The following is a 13,299-nucleotide window of genomic DNA, read 5'->3' on the forward strand; positions in this document are numbered from 1 at the left end:
TATGTGGTTTGAACAAGCAGCAAAAAATAAATAAATAAATAAATAAATAAATATATAATTAATTAAATAAATAAATAAACAAATAAATAAATAAATAAATAAATAAATAAATACATAAATGATAATAATAATAATAATAATAATAATAATAATAATAATAATAATAATAATAATAATAATAATATTTTGGAGTGTAGGTATGTATTTTATAATTTGAAAACAAATACTGTCAGTTGTTATAAATAATACTTAGTGTCTTGTAGAATTTAACTATTTTGCTTTCTAAGTTACTTTATTTATTTATTCTATATATTTTGTGAAATAGCAAAGACTACAAGATAAACATTTTCTTTAATACTGTATAAAATCAGTCACCTAAATCTTGGATGATGTCCTTTTTGGGTGAACTATGCCTTTAACAGAAATTAACTGCTTTGGTTAACACAAAGTAACATTGCAAAATACTTCCGAAGCATTTTTTAATCATCAGTGTTAATTTTGAGCATCATTATATTGAAAAGTTGAATTTGTACACTGACAGTATAGTGTCCCCATCACTATACTAGGGCATTAGGACCCACACAGACCACAGGGTTTGTCATGTGATTTTTTTTAAATGACCACAGAGAGTCAGAACATTAGTTTAACGACTTGTTCAAAAGAGGATTCTCACTGACAGTATAGTGTCCCTGTCACTATACTGGGGCATTAGGACCCACACAGACTCAAAGGATTGCCATAAAATTTTTAATAACCACAGAGCGTCAGGACCTTGCTTTCCCATCTCATCTAAAAGACGGTGCTCTCTGACAGTATAGTGTCCCCGTCACTATACTGGGGCATTAGGACCCACACAGACCACAGGGATTGCCATGTGATTTTTCAATGACCACAGAGAGTCAGGACAGTGGTTTAATGACTCATTCAAAGACAGTGCTCACTGACATTAGAGCGTCCCCCTCGCTATACTGGGGCATTAGGACCCACACAGACTCAAAGGATTAACAAAAGATTTTTGATGACTACAAAGAGTCGGGACCTTGGTTTAACTTCTCATCCGAGAGACTGTGCTACCTGACAGTATAGTGTCCCTGTCACTATACTGGGGCATTAGAACCCGCACAGACCGCAGTGACTGCCACTAAAATTTTTAATAACCACAGGAGTCAGGACCTTGGTTTAACAACTCATTCAAAAGATGGGCTCACTGACATTACAGTATCCCCTTCATTATAATGGGGCATTAGGACCCACACAGACTCAAAGGATTGCCATAGGATTTTTAAGGACCACAGGGAGTCGGGACCTTGGTTTAACTTCTCATCCGAAAGATGGTGCTACCTGACAGTATAGTGTCCCTGTCACTATACTGGGGCATCAGAACCCGCACAGACCGCAGTGACTGCCATTAAAATTTTTAATGACCACTGAGAGTCAGAACATTGGTTTAACGACTCATTCAAAAGACGGTGCTCACTGACATTACAGTGTCCCCTTCACTATACTGGGGCATTAGGACCTGCATAGACTCCAGTGACTGTCATAAGATTTTTTAAACCACATAGAGTCAGGACCTTGGTTTAATATATCATCTGAAAGACGGTGTTCACTGACAGTATAGTGTCCCCATCACTACACTAGGGCATTAGGACCCACACAGACTGCACTTTGAGCACCCACTACTAGCCTCGCTAACACTCCTTATTAAAGGTATATTAATACATATTTAAAAAGGCTTTTGAAACAGTTCAAGACTTACTCCCAAAACACACTCGCTGCCAATCAGAAGGGGTGTGTCTAGAAATGACATTGAAAAAACAGGTATAAAAATAGTGGTGTGACCTATATGGGCATATTTGTTTTAGTGCTTTCAAATATCAAAGTTGTTTGGGCCTTTTTAGGTCAAATTAGCTTTATAGTGCACATTTCAATTTCTGGTAGTTTCCAAAGATGCATTAAAATCTTGATATTAAAACACCTAAAGCTAACTAAATTAATATACAGTTAACATAAAACCTAAAGTTAGATAAGTATTCATTTCGTAATGTTTGTAATGATATTATTGGTATGCAGTTCCAGGTTTTGCACTGTAAAAAAGAACTTTAAATTCCGGTTCGGTTCATTTGTCAAATTAGATGCTCTTAAACGAGTTCTCAGATTGTAAAGTGAAACAATGTATTTCCTGAACTTCGCTTGCCCTCGTTTCTCTCTCTCTGCCTGATTCTGCTGTATTGATCCAGTGGTCAGCAAGTACTACAGAGAGAAGCGACGGCTATGAATTGGACAGGAGGGAAGGCAGCGGCAATTAGAGTGAAAAGCGCTTAATTTCCGCTCTTCCAAGTGTCAGGTGGACAAGAGCAGGAGCCAGTATTGGCAGAGTGTTCTCTGGATATTTCCAAAGCAAAATCTGTCACCATGCAGCGTTGTATTGATCGAAAACAGGGCATGTGAGGTCGAGTCTTCTGTTAGAGAGTGAGAGGGACACACTCATTGGGTTTCCAGCGAAGTCCTTTGGATTACAAACTTTCATGGCCATTACATTCTGAAAATTCTGACTAGTTGATAGTATCTAGAAAATCTAAATCAAATGGGGTTTGTAGATTTTCATTTATTTCATTATTGCTTTGGTTACGGTGAAGCAGTGGGGCAGTAGGTAGTGCTGTCATCTCACAGCTAGAAGGTCGCTGGTTCGAATCTTGGCTGGGTCAGTTGGCGTTTCTGTGTGGAGTTTGAATGTTCTCGCTGCGTTCGCCTGGGTTTCCTCCGGGTGCTCCGGTTTCCCCCACAGTCTAAAGACATGCGTTACAGGTGAATTGGGTAGGCTAAATTGTCCGTAGTGTATGAGTGTAAGTGAGTGTGTATGGATGTTTCCCAGAGATGGGTTGCGGCTGAAAGTGCATCCGCTGCATAAAACATATGCTGGATAAGTTGGCAGTTCATTCTGCTGTGGTGACCCTGGATTAACAAAGGTACTAAGCCGAAAGGAAAATGAATGAATGAATGTTTTGGTTACACAATTTATTGCACAAAATACGCTATTTGCAAACCTTTTAGCTCAATAAACTACTAATTAGCTGCTTATTAATAGTAAGGTGTTAATTGGGTTGGGTAGGATTAGGGATGTAAAATAAGATCATACTTTACAAGTTCTTATAAACTGTTAAGATCTTAAAGGGCACCTAGGTTACCCCTTTTTTCAGATTTATTATAAGTCTTTTGTGTCTCCAGAATGTGTCTGTAAAGTTTCAGCTCAAAACACCCATCAGATTATTTATTATACCTCTCTTAAGTTTCTATTTTATAGCTCTGAGCAGCAGGTAGCGTTTTTTGTGAACTGCGTCTTTAAGGCTAGTCCTTCATGCCCACCGTTTCCACGTGCATGTCAGTGCACCTTAATCTACTCCCTCGGCTGCGTTAGCCAACAGACAGACATGATGTCTCACATAACGTTGTGAGAAATACTAAAGTAAGAACTTTACCAAGGAGTATCTGACGCATTTGTTGTGGAGTTGCAACGATGAGTCACACACAATGTCGTTACAAAGTTTACGCACACACACAAATACACAAACCGCGCGGACATGCGCACACACAGACAGCGCGCACGTTTAGCTTTGAACTGTTTTTGCACGCAAATGTAACAGGATACAGGTTAATCTCCACTGCTGTATGGATATCTGTTATATCAATGTACAAAATATACCTGATTTAACGTCCACAGTAAATCGCTGTACTTCATTACTCACGTGCTCTGTTTTAAAACATTTTAAACATGTGAAACTCACTCTTGATCACATTTGATGATGATTGATGATCCTAGCAAACTGAACAGACCTTTTATTCCCGGTTGCTTTCCGCATGTGCTGTCTTGTTGATAAGACTATATGCATTACTACGGAGACATGTTAATACGCAGCTGTCAATCAATTCGGTGGGCGGGGGGGGCACACTCCTACGTCAAGTTGCGGTCGGTCTGAAAACCGCTCCAATTGGTCCACCATTTTTATGTTGTTAAATTGAAAAAAAAAGGACTGGGTGTGTTTATATCACTCTAATATGATGGTCTATACACTATACCTACACATATGTCTGTCCAAACAGCTTGAAAAGAAGATTTTTCACCATATGTGTCCTTTAATAATAGGGAGGTAATAAGCTCTAGTTAATTGTATGAATTGTTACTTAAGCAAAAGTGTTACTTTTTTCTTTATTTAGTACCTAAAGTCTTGAACAGTCTTCCTAGCACAGTGTCCACCCACTACACATCTGATTGGTTGGAAGTTCCAAGTTCGACCAATCAGGCTGAGAAAGTTTTGCATCCACTCACCGAAAGCTTTCCATCACTACAGTGATAAAGCTATTTAACAGAGTTTACTTGGTTTTCAATAAATAAGGGATTTAATGCTTCAAAAAGTTATGCAAGGTCAAAGTTTTTGGTTATGGCAGATGGTATAGCACCTGGCATGGGGATTTTAGTTTGCATATGCATGCTCTGATTCTGACAATCAACAAGGCACTATGCATTCATAGCATAATAGTCTGATTAAATGAGCCAGCCCAAATATGTGCAAATACAGCCGTATGTTGTCTAGTTCAGATCAGCCACCAAATCAGACATAAGAAGGCCACAGTGGACTGTAAGGACAGCTGAGAGGAGTATTGGTGTGCACCTGAGCAACGTCCAGGACTTGTACACCTCCAGAATGAAGAAATAGGCAGGTAACATCATTCAAGACCCCACTCACCGCAGATGCAGATGATTTGGTATTGGTTCAGTATTGAATCATAACCGGATATTGCATACCGACATAATTAATCTCCAGTCAAAGGACCGTAATGCACCATAATATTGAATTGAGCTGAATTAATAACATGATAATCGTAACTGAACCGAACCCAGAGGACAGCTCACACTCCTATTGTCAATGAAGCTCACCGAAATGCAGCTCCATCTGAAATCACTGCAAGTTTGAGTCGCTTAAAACATGCATTTAATAAAACAACAAACATCTTTCTAATCATGAGAACTGTAAAAAGACAACACTTCTTAACATGCTTTTACTTCAAACTCAGAGTTAAAACTTACCAAATGTACTCAACTTGTATAAAATTTCATAGCCATTATTGCAGATTATTGTCGATTACTGCTTTCTTTAGAAAACTGGTTTGATACTATTTGCATCTTCATTGTTAAAAGCTGTTACTTGTTGCCTTTAAAGGGACATGTAGACTTTACTTGAAAAAGTGAATAAACCCTTTGGAACTGTTAAGTCCACTTAACTTACTTTTTATAATTATGGACATAGATTACTTACTTAATAACCTTAAAGAAACAGGTTTACTCACTTTTTCAATGTAGACTCATTGTGGATACGTACCCCTGTCTACATTCCCGGAGAGTGCGAATTGTGTAGCCAGAGGTATGTCTGGCTGCATTTCGTCTTTAAAACGGACGCTATGTGGCGGTATGACGCCGCCGACAGCTACTGTTTGACAAGGTTTGAGTCCGACGAAGAACGGGTGGCTCGTTTAGTCAGTCAGTCGACACCAAGCTGGCCTCATTGGCTGAAGTGTATATTGCACCCTCTTGTAGATTTACATGAGATTAGGATGCTCAAGAGTAATTTGTGATCATCAAAAAGCATAAACAGTGGCCTCTGGTGGATTTGAAAAAACAAATACTGCCAGCAGACGTACCTAAGCTTACGTATTTCGCTGTCCCCAGAAATGAAGTCCTGGGTACGTATCTGCAATGAGTCTGGGTTGCACTTTTTTTTTTTAAAGTAAAATCTAGAACTCACTTTTTACAGTTTAATGTAATTGAAATAAAAGTGACTTGACTTTTTCAGCGGATTTACCTTCTCTGGGCCATGGGGCCGTTGTCGGTGGCCCGGACGGTGAGGGCGTAGGATCGGCCGACGGTCAGGTTGACGCTAGGCAGCACTGTGATCACTCCTGTGCAGTCATTGATAGTGAAATGTCCCTGATCCCCCGCCAAGATCTTGTAGCTCACCAGGCCGTTGGGACCCTCATCAGCGTCCAGTGCTGTCAGCTGAAAAATAAATAGGTGCCGTTGCTTCAGAAAGAGCCCGCAAAGGTGCTTATTCACCTTCATCACTGTCCAAGCTGCGAGTCATCATGTCCAGGTCATGTTCACATCTCAGATTGGCTAAAACACTGAGAAACCACTGTTTCAGCAGATTTAGGGACTGGCAACATTGGATTTTTAGTGAACACTGACACTTTTTTAAAATTTTGTGCTGAACTGGCCATTCAAGAGGTTTTTTTTTTACTTGAAATAAAAGCTCACACTTTATTTTAAGGTACAGAACAATTCTGGCTATTAACAAACCTTTAACTATGACTTTTATTTCAATAAATGCCTAATTTGCTAATTATTAATAGTTAATTACGGTAGTAGTGAAGTGTAGGTATTGGTAGGATTAGGGATGTAGAATAAGATGATGCAGAATATGTACTGTACTAATAAACAGGCAATATCTTAATGATAAGCAGGTAATAAGCCATTAATAATAATACAGAACTTGTCCTTTAAGTAAAGTGTTACCTTTTTTCTTGACCAAATATCTGAGCCATGCTTGAGGTTTCAAACTTAATTGCACGAATATTTATTTGGTAACATTCATGGACCAATTATCACTATTAATTGGTGGCTTTTTACCTGCCTACCTGTACTTAAAAGCTACATCTTCTGCATGATCTTACGCTACATCAATAACCCCAGCCAATACCTAAACCTAACTATTACCTCGCTAACTATTAATAAGCAGCACATTTATTAAGCTAATTGAGTTTACTGAGCCAAGTCTTAGTTAATTGTTTGTTAATAGCAAGAATTGTGCCTTAAAATAAACTGTGAACAAAATTGTATAGCCAAACATGTTCGTAAGAACTACCCACTTGCTCATTCAGTGGACAAGGATATAGATAAGAATCATGTCCAGGTCATGATCACTTCTCAGATTGTCTAAAACAGAATTTACCGTTTTAGCACATTCAGAGACTGGCAACAGTGGATTATTTAGAGAATACTGACACTTCTTTCATTTTTAGTGCTGAACTAGCTATATTCAACAGTTTTTTTTTACTTGAAACTAATTATCACACTTTATTTTAAGGTACAGCACAATTGTGGCTATTAACAAACTATTAACTATGACTTTTAGCTAAGTAAACTTGTAAATTTGCTATTTATTAGGGCCAGACAAAATCTGCAGACCTTTTTTGCTATTTCTGCGCAGACTTTTGTCATAAATCTGCAGATTTATGCGAACTAAAAACTAAATATATGATAATAATCATTCATAATAATACCTTTTTAAGCTTTTATTGAATGTTTACAATGCAAATCCAATTAGATCCACTTATTTGGTAAACAAAGCAAGTCTCTCATATAATATATGTACTCAAAGACAACTGTATAGTAAATAAATCACATGAACATTTTCATATTAGTCAACACTATTGCTGAAATTAATTTAAAAACTGAATAAATATAAATTGACACACATTTACACAAGTAAATAAATAAACTGCGCATGCAGATTCCGTGTGGGCCTACTAATTAATAATAGTTAATAATGGTAGTAGTAAAGTGTAGGTATTGATAGGATTAGAGATGTAGAATAAGATCATTACAAATATGCGCTTGCTGAGCACAAATAAACAGCCAACATCCATGGTCAATAAATAATGGGCAGGTAATAAGCCACTGGTTAATAGTAAGAATTGGTCCATATGCTAAAGTGTTAGCATAAATATATTTAAAAAAATAACAAAAATACAAATAGTATATAACATTTTAGAACATTTTTAGCATACGGAGCAATTATTTAATAAGTGGCTTTTTTAACCGGCATATTGTCTGTTTATTAGTAATTAAAAACTACATATTCTGCATGATCTTATTCTACATCCCTAATCCAATCCAATACATAAACCAAACTACTACCAAAGTAAAATGCAGCAAATTAAGAGTGTCTTAAGAAAAAGGTCATAGTAAATGGTTTGTTCATAGCAAGGATTGTAGCTTAAAATGAACTTTGAACAAAATTACTTATACAGCATACTGCATATATTGACGTTATTCTGCAATGCGAAAGTGCACCCGTTTTAACTTCCAATTCAGTTGCCAATGGGAGAAATGACTAGGGATAATGAACAGTCAAACTACTTGCTTAACAAACAAGTGTGTTCATAACCATACTTTGAATCAAGAATAATGTAATAGGAAAAAATCAGGTTGCATCATGAAGCAGCATAACAAACTTTAGACTTAACGTCTAAAATCAATGGAAGTGAATGAGACCAAAAGTCTTGAGCCAAAAAGATTCCAATGTTTGTGTCCGCTTGTATGTGAAGAATAAGACATGTTATTCTTAGACTTGTTTGTAAGAACTACCCACTTTCAACTTGACGAGAATATAGATAGGGATTTATCCAAAAACCTTTTTAAAGTGACAACTACTAGTGTATACTCATGATAACCTTTCCATGATACAACCTGTACTGTTTCTTGTACTGACTCCCCGGGTCAATCTTTCAGTGTGTCAGAGCAAATCTGTGCTCTGCTCATGTACTGATAGCAAAGAGATCAGTTACGCGCACAATCCCAAAGAAAATTCCAGTTAAGTCACAGATTAAACAGAGATCCGAGCAATTATTCCAGCAATAATCCACCCCGCAAATGTGGGAACTACAGCTATTAATTCAAATGAGCGGATTATATGTGAAAAGCTCTGCAGGGGTCTTGTTTTTCCAGGAAAGACATCACTTGCAATTGTGAAGTATTGCATCGAGTGTATATTTATAGAGTTTATTTCACTAACTGAAATCTGTATACACTTTCAATCCAAAATTCAGAACCATTTAGATATATTATTGTTTTGGAAAGGGATTTCTTAAGCCAGACTCACGCCAGTTTTTTTCACATTAGCCAATTATGGAATCTGGAATGCAAGGAGAATCTTGACAGGATTTCTTTTCTCAAAACACACAGTTTGAAAATCATACAATACTATATTTTATTAATATTATCCATGGTATGTGATCTCACACAGAAACAGTGTTTTATTAGTTTACATTTGTTAACTAGCATGCTAGCAGTGTTCTACACTCACTCTGTATGATTAAAAGAGTAGAGCATTTCACTACTGTGTAAAAGCATTTTATCATTATTTTAAGGAATGCTTTGACTTTTATTTCACTATATTCCAAAACTCTGTACTTTTTAACTGAATAGATCCATTTGCATCTATTCATGAATCAAAGACTAAATGTGTCATACTTTAGATTCAAGGCTGAACCGACCCTCATAAATAAAGCAGCAGCGTTGTGCGTGGAAACATGCAAATTAGGGGCGGTACTTATAGGATCCCGTTCTTATAGCAACAGAGGCTAAACAGTTCTGGATGGGTAAATAGGAAATAATCCACCTAAACCACCTGTACTATGAGCCTGGCTTTATGCTCGCATACAGTGTCAGTCAATCAATCAATCATTTAATCAATCATTTAATCAATCATTTAATCAATCATTTAATCAATCAATCAATCAATCAATCAATCAATGATCCTTTTAAAATCAACAGTAAACGACACACTAATTTGGATGATCTTTTCAAAGCGAGTCAATTTCAAAGCCATGAAATCAATCAATCAATCAATCAATCAATCAATCAATCAATCAATCAATCAATCAATCAATCAATCAATCAATCAATCAATCAATCAATCAATCAATCAAACAATCAATGAATTGAACAATCAATTAAACAATCAATCAATTTAATAGTACAATCCATCAATTGAACAATCGATCAAATCATCAATTAAATAATTAATCGAACAATCAATCAATCGATCATGATCTTTATAGTCAACAGTTAACAGCTCACTGATTCAGATGATCTTTTCTAATTAATCAATCGAACAATCTATCGAATGATCAATCAAATCGATCAATCAATCAATTAATTAATTTTATTTAATCAATCAATCAATCAATCAATCAATCAATCAATCAATCAATCAATCAATCGAACACTCCATCAATTGAGCAATCGATCGAATAATGAATCGAACAATTAATCAATCAATCAATCATCTTTTTTAGATTGAGTCAACAGTTAATGGCTCACTGATTCAGATGAATTTCAACCAATTGAACAATTGAACAACTGAACAATCAATCAATCAGTCAATCAACCAGCCAATTAATTGAACAATCAATTAAACAATCAATCAATTAGTCATACAATCCATCAATTGAACAATCGATCAAATCATCAATTAAATAATTAATCGAACAATCAATCAATCAATCATGATCTTTATAGAGAGCCAACAGTTATCTGCTCACTGATTCAGATAATCTTTTCAAATTAATCAATCAATCGAACAATCTATCGAATGATCAATCAAATCGATCAATCAATTCAATCATTCAATCATTAAATCAATCAATCAATCGAACACTCCATCAATGGAGCAATCGATCGAACAATTAATCAATTAATCGAACAATCATCTTTTTAGATTGAGTCAACAGTTAACGGCTCACTGATTCAGATGAATTTCAATCAATTGAACAATTGAACAACTAACCAATCAATCAGTCAGTCAATCAACCAACCAATTAATTGAACAATCAATCAATCAATCAATCAATCAAACAAGTAATTGATCGATCAATAAATCAATCAACAAATTAATTGAACAATTGAACAATCAATTCATCACCTAAACAATCAATTGAATAACCAAAAAAACAATCAACGGATTAATCAATAAATCAATCTATTAATCAATCAATCAATCAATCAATCAACATATTGAATGAAAAATTAAACAATCAATCAACTTAACAATCAATTAAACAATCAATCAGTTGATCAATTAATCGGTCAATCAACCAATTAATTGAACAATCAATTACTTTAAAGATGCACACTTTCAATTTGATTCATATTACTTGTATTATATTAATATTATTAATATATGAATAATATAATTTATTTTTGAAATCCAGACACAATTCTAATAAAGAAAAAAAGATTTCACTGCAGTGAAAGAGCAGCACACTGAATACCTGCAAGACTGGGTCCCCGGGTTGCATGTCTGTGTAAACATTCACACCATAGGAGACGTTGGGGAAGGTTGGCGTGTTGTCATTGGCATCAATCACAGTGATATTAACGGTGACCGGAGCGCTTTCCTGGACTCCATCCGAGGCGATCATCTGCAGACACACAGCAGCAATGAAACTGTTAATATCAAAACATGAGGCGCGTTCACAACAACCACATTTGTATCTTAACTTCGTAATTACACATCGCACACAGACAATCACTGTAAATTAGCCACTTTAAAACGGCGAAGCTAAAAGCGGAATTTGAAAATTGCTACTAACTGCACATCAGCAAACAGATACTGGGAGATAAAAGCAGATTTCACATTCCCCCTTTTGCTTATTGTGATAGCAAAGGCCTAGCCAAATTATTTAAATGAATGCTCTTGCGTGGAAAGAACAGTCCATTGGCGGTTCTCCCAAATGCCTCGCTGGCTGTCAACTAGACTAATGGGAAATCTCAGAGAGGTTGTGGACTGCGCTGCGAGAAGGGCGAAGTGTTTCTGTCAACCTCCACATGGACTAAAACAGCTGAGGCTTGGGGAGAGAAAGAGGTTGTTCAGTCATATTATCAATGAAAGACAGCGTGTTGTAAATTAGCGAATATGGATTTTGTATTTATTTATTAATATATTTTTTGAAGGCTGATGGCAACATAACACTGACATTTAATTTAAAAGGCTATTGCGGGGGCTTGTTAAATCTGATGTCACATGTCATTTTCATCACCCTGTGCTCATATACATTTTGAAGTATCGCACAAGTCATGGAAACGTCAGATTTCCAATAAAAATTCCTTCATTCGCTAAAAATTTTATTGTAAACGCTCACTTGAGGTAGATTTGGACTTTGAGTCCAAAAACTTTGACAAGTTTTTTTTAAAATAAACTGTGACATAGAAAACATTACACCAACGTGACTAATCAGCCGTTTCCATTATGCGCACTTTGTTTACTGTAGGTTGCTAAGTTACCAATACTACAGTCAGACACTTTAAAGGCTTGTTCACACCAAGCACGATGACTATAAATATAACGATAAAGATATAGATTTAAAAATCTTTCACAGTGTTAAAAATAGCATAGTTCACACTACAACTACAACAATAATGATAAAGAAGCAGTTTACTGTATGTTGCTAGGTTACCAATACTACAGTCAGCCACTCTAAAGGCTCGTTCACACCAAGCACGATGACTCTAAATATAACAATAAAGATATAGATCTAAAAATCTTTCACAGTGTTAAAGAATAGCATAGTTCACACCACAACCACAACGATAAAAAGAACGATAAAGATGTAGTTAACTGTATGTTGTTTACTGTAGGTTGCTAGGTTACCAATACTACAGTCAGCCACTCTAAAGGCTCGTTAACCACCAAGCACAATGACTATAAATATAACAATAAAGATATAGATCCAAAAATCGTTCACAATGTTAAAAATAGCATAGTTCACACCACAACTACAACAATAATGATAAAGAAGCAGTTTACAGTAGGTTGCTAGGTTACCAATACTACAGTCAGCCACTCTAAAGGCTCGTTAACCACCAAGCACAATGACTATAAATATAACAATAAAGATATAGATCTAAAAATCGTTCACAATGTTAAAAATAGCATAGTTCACACTACAACTACAACAATAATGATAAAGAAGCAGTTTACAGTAGGTTGCTAGGTTACCAATACTACAGTCAGCCACTCTAAAGGCTCGTTAACCATCAAGCACAATGACTATAAATATAACAATAAAGATATAGATCTAAAAATCTTTCACAATGTTAAAAATAGCATAGTTCACACTACAACTACAACAATAATGATAAAGAAGCAGTTTACTGTAGGTTGCTAGGTTACCAATACTAGTCAGACACTCTAAAGGCTTGTTCACACCAAGCACGATTTCTATACATTTAATGATAAAGATATAGATCTAATAAAAATTCACAGTGTTAAAGAATAGCATAGTTCAAAACACAACTACAACGATAACGATAAAGATGCAGTTTTCTTTATGTTGTTTACTGTAGGTTTCTAGGTTACAAATACTACAGTCAGCCCCTCTATAGGCCCGTTCACACCAAGCACAATAACTATAAATATAACGATAAAAATATAGATCTAAACATCGTTTAGAGTGTTAAAG

The 13,299-nt window shown here is 35.8% G+C and overlaps 1 protein-coding gene across 1 annotated transcript in view; it reads right to left on the reverse strand.

Annotated features, from left to right (window-relative positions):
• The window catches only part of pcdh15b (protocadherin-related 15b), a 464,565-nt gene that overhangs the window by 239,946 nt on the left and 211,320 nt on the right, over positions 1–13,299 (reverse strand). Inside the window, exons 14-15 of the mRNA XM_056468996.1 lie at positions 11,110–11,259; positions 5,859–6,052 (exon numbers count right to left, since the gene is read on the reverse strand). Of these exons, the coding sequence (XP_056324971.1) occupies positions 5,859–6,052; positions 11,110–11,259 (344 nt within the window). The remainder of the gene's footprint in view (positions 1–5,858; positions 6,053–11,109; positions 11,260–13,299) is intronic.

The sequence above is a fragment of the Danio aesculapii genome, chromosome 12, assembly GCF_903798145.1.
Source record: "Danio aesculapii chromosome 12, fDanAes4.1, whole genome shotgun sequence".
Lineage (NCBI taxonomy): Eukaryota > Metazoa > Chordata > Actinopteri > Cypriniformes > Danionidae > Danio > Danio aesculapii.